Source organism: Aulonocara stuartgranti (assembly GCF_965226115.1).
Source record: "Aulonocara stuartgranti genome assembly, chromosome: 17".
Lineage (NCBI taxonomy): Eukaryota > Metazoa > Chordata > Actinopteri > Cichliformes > Cichlidae > Aulonocara > Aulonocara stuartgranti.
Window position 1 is genome coordinate 35,104,935 of NC_138953.1, and position 26,761 is coordinate 35,131,695.

At 40.9% G+C, this 26,761-nt stretch overlaps 2 protein-coding genes across 2 annotated transcripts in view; one reads left to right on the forward strand and one right to left on the reverse strand.

Moving 5' to 3' along the window:
• The window catches only part of LOC309691813 (transcription intermediary factor 1-alpha-like), a 94,140-nt gene that overhangs the window by 23,957 nt on the left and 43,422 nt on the right, over positions 1-26,761 (reverse strand). The window lies entirely within an intron of this gene.
• On the forward strand, positions 288-23,522 carry LOC309691821 (aldo-keto reductase family 1 member D1-like). Its single transcript, XM_082509785.1, has 10 exons — positions 288-526; positions 750-854; positions 9,100-9,162; positions 16,598-16,714; positions 16,833-16,910; positions 17,176-17,298; positions 20,768-20,877; positions 20,961-21,126; positions 22,759-22,841; positions 22,923-23,522. Exons 1-10 carry the CDS (start codon positions 434-436, stop codon positions 22,963-22,965), a joined length of 981 nt encoding a protein of 326 aa, XP_082365911.1. The 5' UTR covers positions 288-433; the 3' UTR covers positions 22,966-23,522.

The window sequence follows — 26,761 nt, forward strand, 5'->3', positions numbered from 1 at the left end:
AAACCGAATATTCCGAGTTGGACAGTTCGGGGTTACTCAACCCTGAGTATCGTTTTTCACTCTGAGTTTTCTAAACCGGCTTCCTGAAATAGGGCCCTGGGGGTAGATAAATTCAGCGTAATCCCATTGTCACTGCCAGCTTTTACCAGTATCTGAAAGCTTAATCCAACATATAATATAGCATATAGTATAGCATTTTAGTCTCATTCATGATGATCAGATAGCGTGTTCACTTCCATTTGTAAATGTTTGTCTTGGTGGTTTGTCCGGTTGTTCATGTTTTCATGAGCAATAGTTGAGGCACTTTGCATTTGGGAGGAGTTTCTGGCTGAGTAAATAGCAGAGGAGCCAGCCTCCTAGACAGTATTCAAAAGTTCGAGTGAGTGCACAGTGTCAGACATCAAGATCTTTGTAACAAACATTTTTGTTAAACATGGAATTGACAGCAGAAAGTCACTCCATTCCCCTATCTGATGGAAACAGCATACCCTTGATAGGACTGGGAACTTATGCAGATCCCCACGAGGTAAGATTCATGATTTAATTGTATATTGTATATCGTTGTGCATGTGTCACGAAGCAAAAACTAAATGAATAAATAAAAAATAGTGGTAGGATTTTTTGTTTGTTTGTTTTTCGCTGTGACTTTTGAGTGCTTATTATATTATTATTATGGTTGTTGTTATTTTATTTTATACTATATATTCCTTCCAGTACTACTTCTTCTTCTTCTTTTTTTTTTTTGACAGACTCCTAAAGGAACTGCATATGAATCTGTCAAAATTGCGATCGAGACGGGCTACAGACATATTGATGGAGCATTGATCTATTACAATGAACATGAAGTGGGGCAAGTGTTACACACTGAAGGACGACAGGGTTCATTCAGGTGCACATGAAGATTTATTGCGCTGAAACACAGCAAAACAATTCAGTGTTACTGGCGGCTTCCATTGTAATAACTGGCCTGCGTTACTTTTGTGGCATTACGTGTAATGGCCACGTATTAATCAGCCCTTAACACACAGAGAAAATGACCAGTACACAATAGACAACATAACATGTACTGGCTGGTCTATTTCCTATAACTTTAACTGAAACCCGCTAACAGTTTCCTTTCACCTTACTGATGGAACAACACGGTTACAGAGATTAATGCAGGAGGCTAACATGACTTAGCTAGCGCACAAATGTTACTAGGATTACCCACAGATAACGTGAAACAACTCCCTTATTCGCTCACATTAAACACCATATAAACAAGAATTACACTCCAAACATGTTAAATAAGCATCAACTTTACATAAATGTATGTAGTTCTCGTATATTGCTCTCACCTGAAACACAGCAAAACAATTCAGTGTTACTGGCGGCTTCCATTGTAATAACTGGCCTGCGTTACTTTTGTGAAGGATTATTTTGCCAGTTACCCGTTTGGCTGAGCCGCCACTGCCACCTACTGGCGAAACTAAATACCGCCCTCACATCACATCAGGTGGGAGCAAATGAGCTTTTCGCTCTGTGTTATGATGCAAACTATTGTCACAACAAATAGCAAAAAAATGATGATGGGGGGTGGGCACGAACACATAAGGAACACATCTGAGACTTGTTCTTAATGCTCAAAATACTCAGGGCGCCACACCCTCCCCTGCTTAATAAAAAAAGAAAGAAAGAAAGAAATTTTTTCCTAAACTCTTTGAACATGTTTGCTGTTGTCAGTACATTTCTTGTGTACTATTAGTATACCTATCCCTGGGTAACAATTATGGTTACACATGCTTCTGACATCTGTTCAATGAAACATTGCAATTCAACAATTTGCATTCAGCAAATTAAAAGTCATGGTAGAAGCTAATCATGAATCATGTTGTGCCAAGTAACCATTTTTCTCCCTCAAGGTTAGTAAACAAGTTCATCATGTTACTCTGAATTTCTGACTGTAACCAGACTCAATATTCGGCCAACAATACACTAGTCTGTTACCACACTTAACTTTGTTTACATATCAAGGCATCTTTTACAGATGGTCATCATCATCATACGTTCAGCATGTGACAAGTTAGCACACACCATAAGAATGAATGTTAGATTCTGTCCATTGTCTGTTGGTGCTACATTTGCTCTATTCTGCTTGTCACAATGTTCATGTAAATGTCTTCATTTTGGATCAGTTTCTTATTACTGTCTCTCACACCTTGCTGGTATATCTTCAGGCCACCAAGGCCTCCACAGTCTCTGGGTGCAAATAGCTCCCATCTTAACACTGTCCATATCAGCCTGTCTGACTGTGGGTTGTCCTAATATATCATATGTCAGCATTTTGGGCTGACGTCGCTCTCTCTTGGGGTGTCTGAGTACAGGTGACAACCCTTGTTCACTGTTGGAGTCACTGTCTCCTTGCTCATCTTGTTGTTCATCCTGTGACTCCTGGTGGTTGTAATGTTGCTCTGCTGTCTGCAACTCAGGTTCGTGTATCTCTCTGTGGTCCTGTAAGAAAGGGTCGAAGTCAGCTGTTTGAGGCTCCCCCAGTTGTTGTTCACCCACCAGAGATTCCAGGGTTGGAGGGATAATGGTGGTGGTACTGTTTTGCTGTGGAAACCTCCACACAAGCTCACCCTCATCCTCACTCTCTACGTCTGTGTCTTGTTGTAGTAGCTGTTGTTGAGCTTCTACCGTTTTTTGTCTCAGGCTTTTTCTTCTTTCGTCTTGCTCCTGTCTGTGTGGATTTTCCACAGGTAGACTGTCACATGGAAGCAACAGGTTCCTGTGTACTGTGCGGCTTTTTCCTCCCCTCTCTGGCTTGATCTCGTAAACTGGGATGTCAGGGCTTTTTTGACTCACCACCACATACACTGTATCCTCCCAGTATGACCGAAGCTTGCCTGGGCCTCCTCTCTCCTTGAGGTTGCGGAGCAGGACTCTGTTCCCCGGATGAAGTTGAGCTCCGTAGATCTTACGGTTGTAATACTGTTTACCTCTTGAAGCTTCTTTCTGGGCTGCCATAGATGCAATCTCATAGGCCTCCTTCATTCGGGATTGCCATTTTGTCACATACTCCTCGTAGCTTAATTGCTGTTCCTGTGAAGGCAAGTTGAACAAGATGTCTATAGGGAGTCTTGGAGTACGGCCAAACAACAAATAGTACGGGGAAAACCCAGTAGCCTCATTCCGAGTGCAGTTGTAGGCGTGCACCACTTTTGTCAATGATTCCTTCCAGTCTGCTTTTTCAAGGTCAGTTAGTGTTCTCAACATGGACAACAAAGTTCTGTTGAAACGCTCCACTTGCCCATTTCCTTGTGGATGGTATGGGGTAGTGTGAGAGCCACGTAAACCACAGACTTTTTGCAACTGGGAAAACATCTGATTCTCAAATTCCCTGCCCATGTCATGGTGGATTCGTGCTGGGAAACCAAAGTTCAGAGCAAAGTGATTGAAGACCTTATCCACCACTGTTTTTGCAGATTTGTTTTTTGTTGCATAAGCTTGTGCAAAACGTGTGAAGTGGTCCATCACTACCAGTATGTACTCATATCCCTGTTTACAAGTCTCAAGGTGCAAAAAGTCTATGGACACAAGCTCAAATGGGAATGTCGTTGTAATGGTGGTCAGTGGGGCCCTGGTAATCTTACTTGGCCGCTTTCTCTTGAGGCATTCGCAGGCATGCATTACAAAATGCTCCACATCGTTTTGCATTCGAGGCCAGTAGAACCTGTCCCTTATTAAACACAGAGTTCTTTCTGCCCCCAAATGTCCCATCTCTTTGTGCAGTTCCCTGAACACAGTGTCACGATGCTCTTTAGGGAGAAGAAGCTGGTCTCTGCCTCTCACTCTCCTATAGAGGACCCCATCATCATTTATGTGCACTCTGCTCCACTGCCTCAGCAAGATTCTGACATCAGGGGGTTCTGCTGTTAGGGCACGACCTTTTGGTAAGTAGTTGTTGATTTTGTGTTGTAAAAAGCGACTGATGATGGGATCTTTCTCCTGACTCACTCGGATTTCCTCGGGTGACAGAGACTTTCCAGCAGACAGTGTGACCGCGTCTTGCACTAAACTGACGGCACTCAGGCTGACAACAACAGTTTCATGCAGCAGATTCTCCCTCTGCAATACTGCACTTTCAACAGCAGCTCTAGCGACACCCTGTTTGACTTCTGATGTGCACTGTGCCATATACTGCTCAATGTTTAGTGGTAAGCGGGATAGGCCATCTGCATCAGCATTTTTCTTCCCTGGCCGGTATTTGATAGTAAAGTTGAAGTCAGCCAGTTCACTCACCCAGCGGTGGCCTGTGGCGTTCAGCTTTGCTGTCGTAAGGACATATGTCAAAGGGTTATTGTCTGTGTAGACAACAAAATGTGGGGCGTAATATAGGTAGTCCCGAAAGCGTTCACAGACTGCCCATTTTAAAGCCAAGAATTCCAGCTTTCCCGAATGCATATGATAGTTTTTCTCAGGGGGTGTTAATGTCCTTGAGCCATATGCAATGACCTTCATCTTGCCTGCTTGCTTTTGATATAACACAGCTCCCAGGCCCTGTTGTGAGGCATCACAATGGAGTACAAAGGGCTCTGAGAAATCAGGGTAACCCAGAATAGGTGGCTGTGTTAGACAGTCAGTCAACTCATTTAGGGCATTTTGATGGCTCTCAGTCCATTTAATGGGTGTGTTAGGCGGTGGTCGACCTTTCGGTTTTGTCTTAACCACTTTCCCCTTTGCCCTGGGCACTGGTGGCGGTGCTTTATCTGGAGGCAGTGTCAGCAACTGGTACAGGGGTTTTGCCACTTTTGAAAAGTTTGGGATATAGGATCTATAGTAGGACAGGAATCCTAGGACCCGACTCAGTTCCCCCACTGTGGATGGTGGTTTGTCTCTCAGAGCTTGTACAGGGACTATTTCCGCTGGGTCCATGGTATATCCCTCTTCGGACACCATCCGACCAAGGAAACGTACCTTTTTCTTGAAGATGTCACATTTCTGTGGGCTGAGTTTGACACCATGTTTTTGGTATCTCTGAAGGACGGCTCTGATGTGTTCAAGATGAGTATCAAATGAAGTAGAGTGGACTAGGTTGTCGTCCAAATATGGCTGACAGATTACATCCCGCAGTCCCCTTAAACAGTCCTCCATGCTCCGCTGAAACTCTGCTGGGGCTGAGCTGAGGCCAAAGGGTATGCGGTTCCACTGGTACAAGCCCCAAGGTGTGATGAAGGCTGTCAGGGGGCGACTTTCAGGGTCCAGGAACCCCTGATGGTATGCTTTCCCCTGATCAAGAACAGAGAACCAGGAGCTGCCATGAAGGGAATCTAGCATATCCTGAATTCTGGGAATTGGGTGTCTGTCTGGTACTGACTTCCGGTTGAGTTCCCTGTAATCACAGCACAATCTCAATTCACCTGACTTCTTCCGAACGCAGACGATTGGAGATGAGTAGGGTGACCTAGACTCTGAAATCCACCCACGGTTCAGCAGGTCTTGAAGATAGTCTTTCACCTCTTGGTGCAGAGGCTTTGGCACAGATATGTAGGTTTTTCGAACAGGTGTTGTGTCATGCAATGTGATGTGCATGTTTAAACTGGGGATGCACCCAACATCTTTATCATCATAAGCAAAAGCATGACATTCCTCTCTTAACAGCTGTCTCACCGTTTGTTGTTCATTTTCACTGAGATGGTCCAACTTAACTGGAGGGTCCCACTGAGGTGGCTTATGGCTGGAGGAGGGTGTGTTCATAACCTCATTCACCTGTATAGGAGGCTGTGATGAAATCTGCTCCACTGAGTCTTGTGTCTTTTCAGGGGTGATGGGGTACACTGCTTTTATTTCTTCCAGATGTCCCAGAACAGTGTGAGGGATTAAGTTGACATCCCGCTTGTTGGTATTAGCTATCGCGACTGGGATGTACACTGACCTGCCCTCCATTATGGTGACCAGTCCCTCTTGGATGACAAGACCCTCAGGCAACTGTGATGGTTCATTCGGGACAAATAACAGACTCTGTCCTGAAAACTGGGCTCCAATGTGTGCACGGACATATGTGGTGGTAATCTGTTCAGCAGCGAGACATAGTCCCCTCTTTCCTGCCAATACTGTGCCCACACTTTGGTTTTGGTCTGGTGACTGCAATAGTTTTAGTACTGATTTAGCAGTGTGTACTGATACTGAAAGGATTTGGCTGATTTTTCGAACGTTGCGTGAGCTTGGTTGTCGCTTGCCCCATTTACTCACAACTTCCTCTATTACATTAAATCCAATAATGGGCAGTTGTGCAACATTGGGGTCACTGGATACAAGCATTGGGACTAGAAGACAATTTTCAGGGTTACAGTCCAAATAGAATTCTGTCTCTACCCACCCATCATATGGGATTTCACTACCATTAGCTGCTAAAGCCACTAGAGGTTCTGTTCCCAACAGCTCAGCAAGTGGCCTGACAGTGCTGTGTGGTAGGTGTTGTTCTCGCCATTCATTGTTAATCAGACTTGCCTGAGCTCCAGTGTCCCACAGGGCCTCTACTGGTACCTTATCTAGGTGGCACTGAACTGTGCATCTTTTCCCAATGAGACTGATGAGCTTGGTTTGCCGTTGTGAGGGTATATAACCATTAGATGTGTCACTTGTCAATTTGTTGCTGTTTGGCTCTTTGGGGCCAGTTTCAGTGCGTGTGAAGTCATTTTGTGGTGCTTGTTGATGCGGGGTGTCTTGCCCATAGACAGGATTTACCTGGGACCTGGGTGATGAGTGGGCTACTGTGGGTCCCGGCTCAGTAGCCCCCTCCCGTTTCCCTGGGTGATCCTAGCCTGCCTGCACCCTCGGGAAAGGTGACCCTCCTGACCACAGCGATAGCAGTGTCTACACAGATCACCAAGCTGAGCCTCTCTGCACATTTGGCAACCTCTAGCACGTCTTGTTGTAGGAGAGAACCGACTGTCCATACTTGACCTTACTTTTGTTGCTTCCAAAGTCTCATTAAACATTTTCTTTACTTCAAGCACATCAGCTTTCAGGCCTTCAATCAGCTTAGCTGTCTCTGAATCCAGGCCCTTATTCTGTCCTTGCTTTTTCTTTGTGGCACCTCCTTCACCCCCCTTTGTCTGGGTTTCATCCTTTCTGTCTGGTTCACTGTTCAAAGGTGGCTGAGTGTGGTTGTGCTGTGACTCTGTGTGTACCTCATTTATCCTTGGTGTTTTTACTGTAGTATTTCTCCTCAGTTTATTTTGTCGCTCTAATTCAAGGCTGGCTGCTTCATTTATCTTCTCAATTAGAACCTCATCTGTTACTTGGTAGTTGCTAAGATAAGGCTTTAACTGAAACTTCACGGCTTCACTGAGGAGGCCAGTCTCTAATGAGCGCAGGAACTTGCGCTGAATTAAGTCTGGGCTGAACTGCTCCCCTTCATCGTCATCACCAGACTTCCAGAGTAATTTCTCTCTGAGTTCTATTGCCCTGAACAGAAAGCACTGAGCAGATTCTTTGGGGTCTTGAGATATGCTCATGAGTTGATGAAGCAGGTCAGCTGACGAGTCTACTTTGTAATGTCCCCGTAATATAGTTCTTAGTGTGGGAAGTGTGAGGTCACGCTTCACTTCCAGCAAGTCTCGAAGGTGAAGGCCAGGGCTTACTGCCTTAATCACAGCTTCAATGATTTCAGTCTCTGAGTAGCCTTTCTTAAGCCCGGAATCAATTTGGTTGGTCGAGCTAGTGAAAGATAACTTGTCTTTTTGTCCTGCTTCCCCGATCTGACCCCAGATCCGAAAGTCTTTTCTCAGAGTCACTTCTGGTGTAGTAAAGGGTGCAGGCTGACTTACTTGTTTTTCACTTATCCCAGCTGCACCTCTAAACTCGGTCCCCAACGCTTCAATTTTTTCTTCCAGAACACGTCGTGCTTCTGCTTGAGCTTGTTGGAGCTGACTGTACTCTTGTTTCAGTTTTTCTATCTCACTGAGCTCTGCTCGTTGTATCTCCACTTCAGCTACAGGATGTTCTTGTAATGACTGTATGAATGACTGGAGATCACGGATGAACTGCTGAAACACTTCAGATTCCTCTGTTTTTTCAATCTCGTCCAGAGTACTTTCTGCCAGCCGAATCAGAGCACGTCGGGACTGTCCTTTAAAACCCACCCCTGCTGGTTCGCTGCACTTAAGATGCTGGCATACCTTGGTGAGTTCGGGTTTCCCAAGTGTCCACAAGGCTGTGCTGATCTCATCCTGTAGTTGTTCCATCTTTACCAGATGTTGATTTAATGTGTTCTAGGTTCTTGTCTGGAGCAGGAAATATGCTCCTGGCTGGCTCGCCAAATTATGTTACACACTGAAGGACGACAGGGTTCATTCAGGTGCACATGAAGATTTATTGCGCTGAAACACAGCAAAACAATTCAGTGTTACTGGCGGCTTCCATTGTAATAACTGGCCTGCGTTACTTTTGTGGCATTACGTGTAATGGCCACGTATTAATCAGCCCTTAACACACAGAGAAAATGACCAGTACACAATAGACAACATAACATGTACTGGCTGGTCTATTTCCTATAACTTTAACTGAAACCCGCTAACAGTTTCCTTTCACCTTACTGATGGAACAACACGGTTACAGAGATTAATGCAGGAGGCTAACATGACTTAGCTAGCGCACAAATGTTACTAGGATTACCCACAGATAACGTGAAACAACTCCCTTATTCGCTCACATTAAACACCATATAAACAAGAATTACACTCCAAACATGTTAAATAAGCATCAACTTTACATAAATGTATGTAGTTCTCGTATATTGCTCTCACCTGAAACACAGCAAAACAATTCAGTGTTACTGGCGGCTTCCATTGTAATAACTGGCCTGCGTTACTTTTGTGAAGGATTATTTTGCCAGTTACCCGTTTGGCTGAGCCGCCACTGCCACCTACTGGCGAAACTAAATACCGCCCTCACATCACATCAGGTGGGAGCAAATGAGCTTTTCGCTCTGTGTTATGATGCAAACTATTGTCACAACAAATAGCAAAAAAATGATGATGGGGGGTGGGCACGAACACATAAGGAACACATCTGAGACTTGTTCTTAATGCTCAAAATACTCAGGGCGCCACACAAGCAATAAGGGACAAAATAGCAGATGGAACTGTGAAAAGAGAGGACATCTTCTATTGTGGAAAGGTTTGCAAAGCATACTTGTTCGTGTGAGCCTCTCCTGTGCACCTTGACTGTTGAACTTTTTTTTTCTTTCTGTTTTTCTGTACACACATTCTGTACTTAAGTAGAAGTACATCTATTACTGTTCAAAACTACTCCAGTAAAAGATGAAGTACTGATTCAACTTCTTTACTCAAGTAAAAGTAAAAAAGTACAGACTGTTTAGTAGCTGTTTGGAGGACATTTCTATTTCTGTGCAAAGCTAACTTAACCTTCGGCTATGTTAACACAATGATAAAATAATATTAGCAGATGGGAATACAAACTTCAGCCTAAGTTTTTTCCAATCTAAGTATACTCAGCTTGAATCTGAAGAAAAAGAAGTAAAATAAAAAATATATATATCAGTCAATAGATCTAAGAATCATCAGCTAAAATTCATATGAATCTCTGCTACACTTGATGTAGAACTCATGCAAACTCATGAAACCACAGTCACTGTGCACCGGTCACACACTCTTCTTTACTTTAAACCCATCACAGTACACCAAACTAATCTCCAGAGTATTTTCATGTAGTCTTTAAATAGCCTCAGTTTGATTTGCATGTATCATAATATGCAAAAACACAATGTTGGCTCATAGTGACAAAAATCCGTTAAAGCAAATCCGTTAAGGCAAAAGTAACGAGCCTGTTTTACTACTGAAGTGCAGTATAGAAAATTTTATAAAATTTTAACAAATATTTGTGCTTTGTTACTTCCCACCTCAAGAGTTCAGTGATGCATGAAGATCATCAAGACTTTTAGAAATCGAACAACAAGTTCCATTAATAACAAATCCACAAAATCCTCATGTAGGTTATTCAGGGTGAAGCAGGTTGTTTTTCATCTAATTCATTGAAACAAATCCAGCACTATGATGGCATGCACAGGTTTTGGTTGCACCATTCCTAGCATGCATGTTTCTAGATGAGCTTAACATCTATATCGAGAATGCATGAAAAATGCGTTTAGCAGGATTTCTCTGGGTGTAATTGTTGATGTCAACAAAAAATTTAAAGTTTAAAAATGTGTTTTTTCATGTCAAAAATGGTGGCCAAAGTGACAAAAAAGTACAACTCCTTTAGTTATTTTAAAGTAAATAACTAATGTTATGGTTCAAAAATATTGGAGATGGACACCAGAGGAAAAACCCACAATAACAACACTGGTCCGGTCGGGTTGAGTCAAACGATGATTTAATGATCACACACGTGGGAGATGGACACTGTATGCAGACAGTCTCAGATCTCATCTCAAAAACACATCACCATAGTTTTATGAAATCAGGGTATTAGAACGCCCCCTCATGCGTAGTGACAGGTGTAATACAATCAATGTTGACAATTTTATTTAACACAAAGAATAACATTGTCTCCTTCCCGAGGGCAGACGCTAACTGCCCCCCTTCTCCTGGAACCGTCTGTACCCTGCTGAGACACAACATGGCAACTACAAGGACTCTTTCATTTATTAAGACCATCAGTGTGTATTGCTCTAAATCAAGTATATAATATTAAATGAATATTGCTGGATCAGCTACTTCTACTTAAAACATATTAAAACATGACTAAGCACAAAATCACCAAGAATGACATCTTATAAGTGCTGTGTAAGCGCGTGCGGCCTTCCAAGCTCAAAGCCTCTGCCCTCCATAGATCAGCCAGACTCGCGCTGGCTGTAGCTTTTAACCTTTAATTACCTTGAGCACAACTCTAGAATGAGCAACAAACTGCAATGTGTATGGAATGATCATGGTTACATCTGCAATGGAAAATCATGTTATTATTCTGGTACCTGTAAAAAAGATCAAATTAAAGTTATCACCATCACTGTAATGCAAAGAATAATGTAAGATCAAAACTTCAATTTATGCTTAATGCAAAGCTGGTTATATACTTCTAATGAACTAATAATGGCATATTAAAATATTAAATGATAATGAGAAAAACATCCCCTCCTTATTCTACAATTCCCTCTGTTGACCTCTGGAGAATCCAGAGGTCACAAACAGTTGTGTCCCTCCTTGGCCTACACATTCAACTCCACATGCATCATTTGCATCATGGACATTGGAGTAATGACTCCAGGGTCCACTGCCCTCACAGACATACTTTTGAACATTCTTCTGGCACAAGGGATGAGACAACAACAAATAACCATAATACCCACCACAATAGACAAAGAAAACATGACCGAAGCGATGACCCCCTTCCACCGTCCGAACACTGAGGTCAGCCAGCCTTCTAACGGATTACCAACACCGGAGTGATCATGCATAGTTTCAGAAAGGCTCTTTAGGCCCTCCAGAGCCTTGGTTACCGACCCATCTGGAGCAGTATTGTTTGGAATAAAGGTGCAACACTGGTCGGCAAACATAGCACACACGCCCCCCTTTTCCGCTAACAACATGTCAAGGGCCATTCTATTCTGCACTCCCATTAACGAGGTCGGACCCACCTGCTCCGCTAGCCCCTCCAATCCGTCTCTGGTCAGGTTAGAGAGCCTCAGTACATTGTAATGAACATAATTAATCCTATCTACATTCTTGTTTGGAGTCACTGGAAAGAAAGCAGAAATTATTGGAATATTTTCAAACCCGGCTGCTATTTGGTCAACAAGTTTAAATTCATTTGGAACCCCCCTGGGCACTCCAATGGAGTCGATCCAGGTGGGGGAATTCATTCTAGGGTCATAAACATTTGTGTCTTGTATTCCTCTCTTTCTCAAAATGTGTCTTTTGCGCTTGGCTGCCAAAGTGCGCGTATTGTGTGAGGGAATTGATTTTACCTTATTTCCGATTAGCATAAGTGGCACTCCTAGTCTCACCATCGCGCACGTCCCCACGCTCCCAAGAGGAACACGTACCAGTAGAGTCCTGTGCCCGCAATAGTAATACAGCCCGCTCCTAGCCCAAGTCCCAATTAGGGTGGCTGCATCACTCACATTGTTGGTGGTCCTCCCAATCTGGGTGACCGAACACCAACTGGGGTCAATTTCCCCCAACCGATATTTAACTTTATCTGTGGTAAACTTAAAGCACGTATAATTATCTTTCCGGGGCATAAACGGCCCTACTTGCGTGAGCTTGCCAATAGGGGGAAATAGACTGGACAACACAGTGCAGTTCCCCGTATTCACAGCTCCTCTAGTTATTTGCAACATACAATTATAGCCCCACTGATCCTCTGGATGCAGAGGTGCAGGCTCTATAAATAAACGCGGCCTTGCTGAAGCGCAGGCTACACAATTAGCCACTTTTTGTTCTCTAGCATTTTGGGCTATCCAGTCCAGCCAGATGTTACTGTCACTGAACCCGGTAGCGCGTTCAATCAAATCCTGAGGTTTCAGGGTGGTGTAGTCCACCGACACTACTCGCCTCTCCCTTGGTTCGTGCTCCTCTGGTGTAGCTTCCGATGACCCGCTCCCCTCCTGCCCTGTAAAAGATGCAACAGAGCTGGTGGGAGTAGAAATCACACGAGTTGTTATGTCTTCTCTACCTGACGGTACGCGATTAGTTTTTTCTAGGAAATTAACTTTAATTAACCCTTTTGGATCAACCCCCGCTATTTCCACCCCCAAAATTAAATACATAGATTGTTTGCGATGCCAATTCCCCAATGATAAAGTTAACGCGTTTCCAGAGGGGCTAAAATCCCTCTGTAGTTTAAGCCCGTTTTCTGATCCTGATTCTAACGGTTCCCAATTTTGCCCAGTGTAACCCCTTACCTGGTCCCAATTACGACACCAGCTGTCATAAGGACGATTTCCCCTCTCACAGTGCGTACTCACTGAATAATCCCAACAGACCCACACATTGTATCCCCTCCAAGCACTGCCGACGTCCCTGCAATTAACAACATCACACAGATCAAACGTAAAGGAAGTTGTGGAGCCAATAACATAATCTAATTCTAAACCACCATATGTGCTGAGACACTCATCCTTTTTCCCAGAGACCTCGCGCTTCACTCTTGCCCGCAACCTTAAATCACTATGGACCACGCGTGATGTACTTGGTGTATCAAACAACGCCGGACTGGCATGGCCTCCGTGCTCAGACTGGTTTCCCGGGTCGGTCTGCAACAAACAAATCAAATCTATGTTTCAAAGCCTTTCAAACGCACACCCACACACACAATTTCAACCACGCACTCTCAAGCACACATTTGTCTCCTTTAAATCTACTAATCGCTTGGAGACATCTCCACAGGTAATTACATTATTTCCCAAGCAAGCATATCAAAATCAAAACCGTCTAGTACCGACTCTATCATAGCCTGAGCAAAGTGGGCGGCCTCTGTGGGCTCCCAATTTGGATCATTTTCATGCTCAGTCATCTCCTTTAAGCCTTGAAATAAAAATAGGCAACGTTGTATATAGGCATTTAGCTCATGCAGCTCAATCACGGACCACACTGTCATCTCATAAGGTGAAACACCTTCCTCAGTCACTATGTGACATTTACAGGTCACCTCCAGTCGACCCTCTTCCTCTGCTATTTGTATGTTACAGGTTGCAAAATAAAGCACAGGCATGTTTGCTTATTCTATTTAAACAACGATTTAACAGTATTAAATGGGACTGTTTAGTGCATGGGACACAATATAATCATTTATTGTTGAAGGGACAAATGTCAAAGGGGTTCTAACAGGTCCACTTTATTGCGTGCTTATAAATTATTGTTATCTGGGTCACTCACCCAATATGCTTTATTGTTTGAAATTATTAATTATGTCACGCTTATTAGTGGCTCATATTTATTTAAGGCCTATGTTTGAACTTGACAACAAAGGCAGAGCATCATTTCATCCTTTCAGGGTGAAACACTCCACTTTCTCTGTGTCATGGCAGCTCAGAAAAGTTCATGAACTTTACTTATTTAAAGATATGACTTAAAATCAGTTGTTTTATCAGTATAAAATGTTTAAGATTTAATTAAATTGTTTTCAATTAAGTTACAGCAGCTTACTCTGATCTAGGAACACTCTCTTATGCTCCTCAAAAACTGAAGTTACTCAGTCTTAAATGCTTTTTACATTACATAAATCAACCAACAAGTGAGATCATAAAGCACATATTCACAACAATAAATCAAAAGCCATTTATATTGTTATAACATCAAAACCAGCAGCTTCTTTACAGGCTTTCAGCAATAAAAGGCCTTCTGCTTCTAAGGCTCACACACACTCTGGGCAGGAAGTGAAAAGCTCTGTTCTCCTCCCAGCCACACGCTCATTTGCATGTTCACACCGTCTAAAAATAGCTCTCAGCGCTGCAGCTGCGCTCTCATCACCCACAGGGTCACACAAAGCTCAGACAAAACTCTATTTTATATCACAAAGACGTCTTATATTTACAACCACTGACAGGCCTGACAAATTCAGCACCTAACAAATTTCGACAAATTTAAATTAACGGGTCCAACCGAAGAAAGCTTCACTTTTTGTAATCAATTAACCAGTATCTGTTTCCTCCAGAACAGCCTATGGCCTGATTTCTAAAATCCCTAACTCAATTTAACTTTGTCCAAACAAGCACATGACACCGTTTTAAACGATGAGGAGTCTCGGTAACTCCTAGCTTATTTCGGGATGCCCTGTACCCCACAGTTAAACCAAAACTGAACTACCCCTGTTCGCCGACAGGTCAAGACCGCGCGTCCACGGCCAGGAGGGAGCGTAACCTCCGGGCTATGTGCTTCTTAGCATCTTCCAGTGCCGTCCTATAACAATTTTCACCTAAACAATTTTGACAAATTTTAACATATCAATTAAACAGTATCTGTTACCTCCAGAACAGTTTCTGACCTAATTTGTAAAACTATTAAACAGTATCTGTTACCTCCAGAACAGTTTCTGTCCTAATTTCCCTACCAAACTACCTGAGCCTTCAGCTCAATATCCAGGGACTCAAACCCAACATTATTACTTTCATATTTCTTCAACTTCATTAAATACTCTTAAACAACTTTAACTGCATAACACACGGTGATTCTCATCAAAATCAAAACAGACACCCACCAGCAACGTCAGTGAGCAAACTTTTAATTTAATGCAGCCCAATTTGGCACAATTTGGGAATCAACTCAACAGGCAGTGCCTTACCTTTAGAAGCACCCGCGGAGCTCACTCACATCAGATCCCTGGTCCGTGCCTGTCCGCTCGACAACCTCAGACCGTCCACACCTCGCACGTCCACCCCAATACCACAGGACGAGCCCCCAAAATGTTATGGTTCAAAAATATTGGAGATGGACACCAGAGGAAAAACCCACAATAACAACACTGGTCCGGTCGGGTTGAGTCAAACGATGATTTAATGATCACACACGTGGGAGATGGACACTGTATGCAGACAGTCTCAGATCTCATCTCAAAAACACATCACCATAGTTTTATGAAATCAGGGTATTAGAACGCCCCCTCATGCGTAGTGACAGGTGTAATACAATCAATGTTGACAATTTTATTTAACACAAAGAATAACATTGTCTCCTTCCCGAGGGCAGACGCTAACTGCCCCCCTTCTCCTGGAACCGTCTGTACCCTGCTGAGACACAACATGGCAACTACAAGGACTCTTTCATTTATTAAGACCATCAGTGTGTATTGCTCTAAATCAAGTATATAATATTAAATGAATATTGCTGGATCAGCTACTTCTACTTAAAACATATTAAAACATGACTAAGCACAAAATCACCAAGAATGACATCTTATAAGTGCTGTGTAAGCGCGTGCGGCCTTCCAAGCTCAAAGCCTCTGCCCTCCATAGATCAGCCAGACTCGCGCTGGCTGTAGCTTTTAACCTTTAATTACCTTGAGCACAACTCTAGAATGAGCAACAAACTGCAATGTGTATGGAATGATCATGGTTACATCTGCAATGGAAAATCATGTTATTATTCTGGTACCTGTAAAAAAGATCAAATTAAAGTTATCACCATCACTGTAATGCAAAGAATAATGTAAGATCAAAACTTCAATTTATGCTTAATGCAAAGCTGGTTATATACTTCTAATGAACTAATAATGGCATATTAAAATATTAAATGATAATGAGAAAAACATCCCCTCCTTATTCTACACTAATAATGCAAATAAGAAAAAAAGCCAATCTGAATATTATACCAATATTATTTCCCTGAACCACAAAAAAATAAGGAAGATAAAGTAAGTACATTTTGGTTTGTACAACACCTTTCGAGACAAACATTACAAAGTCCCTCAAGGCAAAAGTTAACCAAAAACAAGTCTAAAATGCTTTTGGCCTGTGTGAAACTTAAAAGGTATGGATAACATACGAATCGATAACATATTCATTTTCATGACATACCTTTGAATCTTAAAAAAAACCAAATGCTGAGTTCTGTAGCTTTTTTCTACATTTGTTAACTTTTCTTCTTTTCTTTTGAAGTTGTGGAACACATTTCATCCACCCGAGCTAGTACGACCTACTTTAGAGAAAACCCTGACGACATTACAGCTGGATTATGTTGACCTCTATATTATAGAACTGCCCATGGCTTTCAAGGTATGCACACATGTGAAAACTTAATAACAAGTTTTTAATTTTTACATTTGAATTTCATGAGGTTTTACTGCACCAAATGAAATACTATACTATACTGAAACACTATAATTTTCTGAAGCCAGGAGATGAATTTAACCCCAAAGATGAGAGTGGGAAGTGGCTTTATCATGAAACGGACCTCTGTGCCACATGGGAGGTGAGACTTGGTGGCCTGCTTATTCAAGAAAATTTAGTTTCAGTTATTTCCTAACATATGTGAAGACAACATAACTGCTACAGAACAACAGTATTGGGTACACGCGTCCTTTAACTTATAGTTAAATACAAAAAGATATGTGGTAAAAATCAATGACAGCTTCAACAGTGTCTCAGTTTTACTGTTTCTGTGAGCTTTTAAATTGTTTCAAAGTTCAACGTTGACTATATTGTTTTATTATTGTGCTTTCCTATGTCTCTCACAGGCTTTAGAAGCTTGTAAAGACGCTGGCCTTGTAAAATCTCTTGGGGTTTCAAACTTCAACAAGCGACAACTAGAGCTAATCCTTAACAAGCCGGGGCTGAAACACAAACCTGTGTCAAACCAGGTTAGTGGTACATTATTGAGCAAGCAGTTGTCTGGAAATAAGTTACTAAGTACTTGTTTTCAGAATACTAAGGTCAAAAAGCTTTGCTCTTTGCAGGAGGGGAGCTCTTTGCAAAGAGCTGCCTCACATAGACAAAAAGAACCTTTATTGCTGTGCTTTCCTGTGTCTCAAAATGCAAAATCCTAACACCTCTGGCTGAAATGCAGCATGAAAGCTTCCACTGTGTTTTATAGATGAGCGTAAACACTGTTGTACCTCTTTTTTGACCTCCTCCATACAAAGAGTGCTGACTACAAATTGAACATAAAATTTCACATTCAGATTCACCCCTCCATAACACCTGTAGCCACTGATTTTCATCCCAGTTCTTACAATACAATACAATACAATACAATACAATACAATACAACTTTATTTATATAGCACATTTAAAACCGAAGGTACACCAAAGTGCTTCACAAAAAGGTTAAAATATAAAAAAGAAAAGTACAGACAAAATAAGAAATATACGGAGCCCCGCAGGGGACATGGGAGAAAAAAAAATTAAGACGGACTTTTGCGAGATCTCGCAAAACAAACTCGGGATCTCGCAAAACAAACTCGGGATCTCCGATTTGGATTTGGGGATAAATTTAGGAAGATAATAGATATACTGTATAATGATATAAATAGCTCTGTGTCATTAGGCTATGGCACTGGTAAAAGATTTAGCGTCAAAAGAGGAATTAGGCAAGGGTGTGGAAGCTCTCCGTTGTTGTTCATAATGGTTGTGGAGATGCTCGCAATTCTAATTAAAAACAGCAGTGCTGCCGGAATTGAGATTATGGATAATTCTTTAATAATTACCCTGCCTAATGTGTACCCTGCCTCTCGCCCTATGACAGCTGGGATAGGCTCCAGTGCCCCCCGCGACCCTGAAAAGGATAAGCGGAAGCGAATGGATGGATGGATTTAATAATTAGTCAACTTGCGGATGACACTACTCTTTTCTTAAAAAATGAACATCAGATTCCCCTGGTAAAACAAATAATCACTACATTCTCAAAAGCTTCAGGCTTAAAATTAAATTTAAATAAATGTGAATTATTGGCATTAAAGGAGTGTAATTCACAATTACTGTACGATATAAAGGTGAAGAAGGAGGTAAAATATTTGGGCATCACAATTTCAAAAGATCACAAAGTCTTAGAAAAAGTAAATATTTTAGATAATGTTGACAAATGTAAGACAATCTTAAATAAGTGGTTACAAAGAGACATCACAATTTTTGGAAGAATATTATTAACCAAAATGGATAGTTTATCTAGATTTATATATCCAGCTTACTCTTTATCAATATCGAATAAAGTTATTAAAACAATTAATAGCTTGAATTTTAATTTTATTTGGAGGAATAAGTGCCATTATATATCTAAAGATGATTTGGTTAAACCATACATTGAAGGCGGTGGAAACGCAATTGATTTTGATATAATGAATGGTGTTTTGAAACTTAAATGGTTAAAATCCTTCCTAAATAATCCACACTCCATTTGGTTTTTTATACCAAGTAAGGTCTTTAACACACTGGGGGGTATCAACTTTCTCCTAAAGTGTGACTTTGAAATTACTAAGCTACCTGCTAAACTCTCTGAATTCCATAAACAGGTCCTTCTTTATTGGAAAATGTTATTTAAACATAATTTCACTTCACATAATAGCCCAATTTGGAACAATAGATATATACTGATGAACAGAAAATCTATTTTTATTCAAGATTGGTTATCAAAAGGTGTTTGGGCAATTGCCCATTTTGTAGATGAGGAAGGACATGTTCTAGGACATCAAGATTTTTGCCAAAAGTTTAATATCCAATGTTCTAAAAGTAAATTTAATCGGGTTATAAAATCCATTCCATTGTCACTTAAAAACATAGTTGTAAATGATATAATATATTCTGACATCTCCCCCAAGTTAAGGCAATTATATATAAATGGTATTCGATTTTGTGATGTTAAATGCAACAATAAGTTTCTTAGATCTTCATTAAGGAGTCTTTATTCTCCAAATTTACTTAGACGTAATTACATATTAAAAGATTTCCAAAGGGAAGAAATTGAAAAAATAAGAACTGATTATATCACCTTCCCTATCCCTCCTAAAGGGAAAGAAGTCCAATTTAAAATCTTGAATAAAATTTACCCGACAAATAGACTCCTTAGTGATAGATTCAAAATAGAAACGGGTAATTGTGTATTTTGTGAAACAGAAGAGGAGGATTTGGACCATCTATTCTTTTTGTACAATTTTATACAAATATTTTGGTTGGATTTTCATACCTGGCTTTATTCCAGTGGGATTCAAATTACCCCATTTACCTTAAATATGATAATGTTTGGAGTGTTTTTGAAAGAAAAGAAAGCTAATTATGGTGTTAATGTGTTATTAATATTGTGCAAGCATTTTATACATAAATGTCGCTTTTTTAAGACTAAACCAACACTAGCTTACTGGAAAAACGACTTAAACCTGTTGGTTAAATCTTTGACTTTAGTTAAAAAGAAAAAGGCTGCTTTTTTTGTTTCCTTTATGGAAGATTTTGATTTAGTGAGTTAATAATTTGTTAAATTATGTGACCCCATCTTTATATTTTATTTTCACTATGTATGAAAGTTGCTAATATGTAAGAAATGCCTATTCTCTGAATCTGTGATATATGGTGCATTTTGTTTGTATGTTACGGAGCCCCGCAGGGGACATGGGAGAAAAAAAAATTAAGACTGATGTTTGCGAGATCTCGCAAAACAAACTCGGGATCTCGCAAAACTTTTGCGAGATATAAAGAAATATAAAGAAATACTCAAGACTTGGGAAATGTACAGTACTGTATTTACCGTAACATCAGCAGCTAAATGTGCAAACCATTCTTCATTTTAAAAAGTAGTGTTTCAAGAGTCAATGCTTTTGTTACTCTATTGTGCAGCGGCAATTTATTAAAGTCAGAAGAAAGAATCTGAGGCACAACCAGCTGAAGACAACAATGCAGGCTTTAGTTTCAGTCTTTGAATATTTGCGCATACAGCTAATGAACAATACAACAGAAAGACTCAGATTTTAGACATATGCCCAATATGTTTTAACTAAATCACACACACAGCTGTGTTTTGATAGATATGTGAACATTGTGTGGATAGGACATGGATATGTTGCAGAGGTATAGGAACAAAATGCAGGCAATGTATACCGCCCAGAAATGTGGGGAAAACTTCAAATTTATTTAAAAAGTAAGTTTACTGCCTGAAATATTATCAGTATGAAAGGACTGAACTTTGAATCAATGAAAGCATAACAGAGATAGGAAGTTATTATTTAAGTAACATGAACAATCAAGATGCACTTGGAAGTGTTGGTTCATAACACTCGCAAGGAATAAGCCAAGCTGTCTTCATCAGAAACATGTGTGTATGTATACATATGTGCTCTATTACAGGTTGAATGCCACCCCTATTTCACCCAGCCAAAATTGCTTGAATACTGCCGGCAGAATGGTATCGTCATTGTTGGTTACAGCCCGCTGGGAACATCCAGAGATCCATCTTGGTATGGGTCACACTCATTTTATGAGTAGCTAGTCAAGTTCTCAGCCTCTTGATTGACATTAAAATATCACTGTTTCAATAAAGGGTAAACCTAAAATGCCCCCCAATGCTGGAAGATGACCTGCTGGTATCGATTGCCAAAAAGTACAACAAGACCACGGCTCAGGTGTGTCTGCGGTTCAATGTACAGAGAGGCGTGGTGGTCATCCCAAAGAGCTTCAGCCCTGCTCGCATAAAGGAAAACTTTGAGGTTTGTTTATAATTTTAGGTGTGTAGGGGTCCGTTCTTCGTACCTCGCTAAGTAAGTTAGCTGGATTTGATTGTTGATGATTTCGCGTGATCTTGGATCGTTCGGTTCTCCGAAGCTCATCCGGGACTTGCTGTCATAGCAACATATCCATAAGCGTAAACCTGCTCGGGAGCAGGTTTACTTTATGTAAACAGGATTAGATCGCGGCCACTCAGGTACATGTATGTCCGCTTCATGTATACGAAAGCAACAGCGATATTTTACCACTGTTTTTCCATAAATAAATATTATCAATGTAACTAAAGATAATGCAGTATTTGATTCTTTTATTGATTCCATACAGATACATACAGGTCATTTCCTAAAAAAAGGGAAATGTACTATTAATCATTCTATTACATGCATTTGATTATTCCAGATGTAATTCATATTTTAGAGTAGTAATAGTAAATTACTTCGTGTAATCAAGATGAGAGACCACGGCTATAAAAGCGAAGGTGGATTTGGGAAGTCTGTCGCAGCCATGTCCTGTCCGTTTGTACGCGAGCAGCCCATTGCAGAAGGTGCAAGATTGATAAGGAGAGTTTTCAGAATTCCGCGTATATTGCGGGACAGACAGGATCCTTTAGCTCAGCGCGACAGTGTGCTCATAGAGAGATATCGGTTTTCCCGTGAGGGTATTATTTACTTAACCAACTTGTTGACGAGGGGGTGCAGGACCACCACCTGTCTTTTTTTGCTCTGCCCTTTTCTTGGTTGCTGTTATAAACAAACAAACAGATTATTTCAGGGTCTCTTTTCAAGAGACTAAAAGCAATATAAGTGATAAATATTACCATTCTGTAGAATATTCTTATATTTCACTTTTACTTGTTCCCATGTTCTAGTGGGTCCTGTCATGGCTCTAATGTGAAAGAGGATATAATGTAATATAATATACTATGATATAATGTAATATAATATAATAAATTTACCCTACCGCCTACTGGTGTTGGCCAGAGGGGCCGATGGTGCGATATGGCAGCCTGGCTTCTGCCAGTCTGCCCCAGGGCAGCTGTGGCTACAACCGTAGCTGCCTCCACCAGTGTGTGAATGTGAGAGTGAATGAATAGTGGCATTGTAAAGCGCTTTGGGTGCCTTGAAAAGCGCTATATAAATCCAATCCATTATTATTATTATTATTGAATTACTTACGAGTTTAATTTGTCAGCAACTTTCTGCCAGCCCGCTCTCCTTGCTTTTGCAGCCTTTGCAGTGTTCCCTTGCGTTTTAATTAAACTCTGAAACTCCTGAAATCCCTCAATCAAGGGTTCTTCCTCTGCTGCCGAAAAATACCGAGCGCGCTCCTTCGACATTTTCGCCGACCAATCAAAGGGTTGCCGATCAATGTTTCTACTATCGATGCGTAGCCCCTGTTAAGCCACCCAGTGATCTCACATTACTTCATCCAGCTATACTAAATGTCAACAACAGGTGTGTTCGAAGAACCGGAATAGCGAGCTCAAAGTTAGCGCGATGATTTGATCTTGGATGTAGTAAGCGAGGTACGAAGAACGGACCCCAGGTAGCAAAAAGTGCCTTCTGAAAACCAGATGCATGGAATATAATCAGACTTATTTGCCAACTTTCCAGATATTCAATTTCTCTCTCTCTGACGCTGATATGAAGACAGTTGAAGGGTTGAACAAAAACATCCGCTTTGTGGAGCTTCTCAGGTGAGTATAGTGCAGCTTGTGTCAAGTTTTGCTCTTTGAACAAACGGCTCCAATTAATATTTCTTTTTTCTGGCTCAACAGGTGGTCTGACCATCCAGAGTATCCATTTCATGATGACTTCTAAACACCACAAACAGCAACACATTGTTCGAGAGTGATTAAATTTGGCATCTTCACTTTGCTAAAATAATATTTAATTGCTATTAGCTAATTAAAAAAAAAAAAACAACTTAATTTTACAGCACACAATATAATACACTTCCTCGGGTAAAGGGTTTCACTGCTGAGCCGTGCTGTGGGAAGAATAATGAAGGTCTGCTCTCACAGATGTCTTTAGTTTTGTAAAAGTCTTACAGATAAGTTTTGAGTGACAAAACAAACAAACTTGGGATAGTAAATGTTTGCAAACTACAAAATAAAGATAAGGTGTGGCTAAATCAAAACAAGACTGTTAAGTATAGAAAGCTTAAACTCTGGACAGATGGTGTTCTCATCCTGCCAACACTTTCATTGCTCAGACCAAATCTGAATTGCTCAACCTGAATAACAGCTTTTAAAACTGAATTTGAATTAAATTTAGCTCTTGAATGCTTTCAGTTTCACTTCTCACCATTCAGTTTTAGTTCTTAAATTCAGTTTTTGGGGTCATACATCCGGGTCCTTCGAGAAAACTGCACAATAATCCAGCATAAAGTTTGCCGTTGCAGTGATAGTCATATCATACCATATCACTTCAGAGGTGATCTAGTATGTTACAGGAAAAATGATTCTATGTTTCTTTACCTTCTTTTAAATGTACAAAGATGCCTTTGTCTGCCCTTTGCCTATGGTTAGATTAGTTTAGAATTATCTTTTTAGACTTTCCCAGCAAAGACATCTTGTTTCTGGGACATATTGTTTTAGATTGTTTTATCTTCCCTAGCTCTCTGCTGACGAGACTAGCACCATATATGGAGTTGTTTATTTTATTTGTTTTGTATTTTCTTATCCTGTTCTCACTGTCTTTCCTATAAAAAGTGCCCAGCCTCTGTACACGTTGTGAGTTGTTCTGAACAGCTTACCCGTGTGCACGTTAAAGCATAAAAAGTGATCTTGTCTCATTGTGTCTTTATTTCTCCTGGGTCTTTTACAGAGTTTTCCCCCAACATTTCTTGGTCCTTCGACAGCCGGAGCGCCTCCATCGTGTCCCATCTCCGTGACCAGTCCACGTTGTTCGTCTGTCGACAGCCCACACACTAGGTGTGTGGTCAAAGACCAAGGGCGTTAAATTCGAGTCTTGGCCAACGTTCTAGAAAGCGACCCACGGTGGTGGGGCCCGATCGAGGTGGACCAGACCCGGCGACACTGACCAGGTAGATACAGACACACTGACACAATTTTGCGTAAAAGCGTATTTTAAATTCAGGAAATTTTAAATTCAGGGAGTTTTGAATTCAGGGAATTTAAAATAGCGAAAGTAGCTCGTCGACTGGAAGCATTGGAGCTCGTCGACTGGAAGCTCCCCACCTCTGTGGGTTAGGTTTAAAGTAGCTCGTCGGCTGGTAGCTTGGAGCTCGTCGACTGGAAGCTCCCCACTCTTGTGGGTTAGGTTTGGAGCTCTGGGTAGCTCCCCCAGCTGGGTCAAGGGAATAAGTAGCTCGTCTACAGAAAGACTGGCAGCTCCCCTTATGATAAGGGTTCCGATCGCGCGAATAAGTGTGAATGTGAATGTATGTGTGTGTATTGTTGTAATTAACGGAGCAAGCTGAATTTTCACGGTCCAATAAGAGACTGAGCTGCTCCTACTGTGTTTTTCTTTTACTGCTATTCACTGACGTGCTGGTGAGTTGAGAGAACGGTCGAGTTCCGTCTCGTAAAGTTCACACCGCTTTTGGAAATAGTCCGAAAGTAGAAGGGCGTGTGAGCAACCACTCTCGTCTCTAATACCAGCGAAGGTGATAGCAGCTGTATTGTATATATATTACTTAAACAAAAATAAGTAAATACATAAATAAGACGGGTAATCAAGCAAGTGAAATTAAAACTCACTCCTGCTGACGAGCAGTGGTGAGAAAAGAAAAGTCCAGACGCCGGACAAAAACAGTGTCTGTAAACTGAGAGATTTAAGAAAACAAAATATAAACAGTCAGAAGAATAGAACTCAACTGCCAGTTTAGTAAAACCAGAAGACGAGACACTGTGCAGTTCCCACAACCCTTTTAGTAAACCATCACTCACTCCTGCAGCCGCATCTGCAGCAACACCCATATCAGGAAGAACATAATAATCCCTTATTAAGTGAAAACTAGAGATCGCAGTAGTTTTGTAGTAGTTTAAAAGGGTTGAAAACAGACCCCACTGAGTAGATATAAATATAAAAAGTACGAAATAAAGATGAACAAAGGGAAAGTTACAGTAGAAATGATCTTTAGAGTATTTGAAATTAATAATAGCAAGGATAACAACCTGTAAAGTGATATTAACAATGAAACACAGTTGGCATGATGACCATGCCCAGCATGTATAAAATGAATATAAAGCAAATAATTCACACGAAAATATTTTAATAAAATAAATAAGGTATATTAAGGCTGTGTCACTGTTCAGCCAAGGACAGTGTGTGAAAAGGTAACTGTCTCCACCCTGGGAAAAGGATGATTCTGCAGGTCATCTGAAGCCCTTGATGGATACAAAATAAAATATAAATAATATATTATAATAGAACTGCCTGGTCCGCCATGCAACAGAGAGAACAAATGTGACCGCAGATTGGATGAATTCAAAATTATCTGTTTGCTGAATAAGATGATCCTAACTAACAAATTGGCTCAGGAGTAGTATAGTGGTACACACTGATAAAATATTATAATATGCTATTGCTGTTATATAAGACAAAGAGGATAATATTAACAATGACATAATATTAATATGAAGAGGCACCTTAATCGGTTATGTTGTGAGGTGGATAATTGTTAAGCAGTAGTCTGCATCAAGCTTAAGGTTTGCTGAAACTCAGTGTAATGACATGTGAGATGAAGACAATACGGAGAATAACTAAACTAATGAAGTGCATAGAGGCACTTGACCAGCTTGAAACCTATCATCCTAGAATGACACATTGCTGAGATATAGAGCACACCTATAATAACAACCAATAAGCAAAACCCTGTAGACAACAGCTAAAACTACAGGATTGAGAAGCTGAATTAAATATGTAGACACTGCTAAGCTGATGAGCATGTTACACATTTTCTTTTCTTTTTATTTATTTGTTTCTTTTAGAGCAGAAGCTGCTGTAACACACCCAAAGAAAGACTCTAGGTCTGACCAACCGTTTCAGTCATGGGCAAAAAGATGTCAGTCAATAAAATTCTAAAAGATAATTTATTGACAAAAAATATATCAAGAGATAAAAGATAAAACAGTCCAGTGTCCCACTTAAGAATTGTATAAAAACACACAGTCCCAAGGCCAGAGCCAGCTATGCCACACAGCCAAGTTGCACTCCACATGTTGCCTTTAACAGGGTTAGAAGTTGTCCTTGGAGACCCACCACCCTGCAAGCATATAGTCAGTGGTCACTCAGGCCTCTGCAACTCTGCTGCCTTTAGGCTGTGGCATATAATAGGCCCTGGCCTGCACAGAGAGACAAAACGACACACTTAATATAAAATTCATAGGGCAAAACCCATCCATCCCAAACATATCTGATTTCATCACATTACATACCTGCACAGAGAGACAAAACAACACAGCAGTGTTTGTAGTGTGGGCTATAAGAAGACCAGTGTATCAGTGCAATCAAGTACACCTGCCTCTAATTAGTCCAACCCCATTCCAGCCATTGGCTCACCAAAAATGTGACACACACAAAACCACTCCCAACCCAGTGCAACTTCACACAATAATATGGAGCTGAATTAACACAGGCACATTAGTCT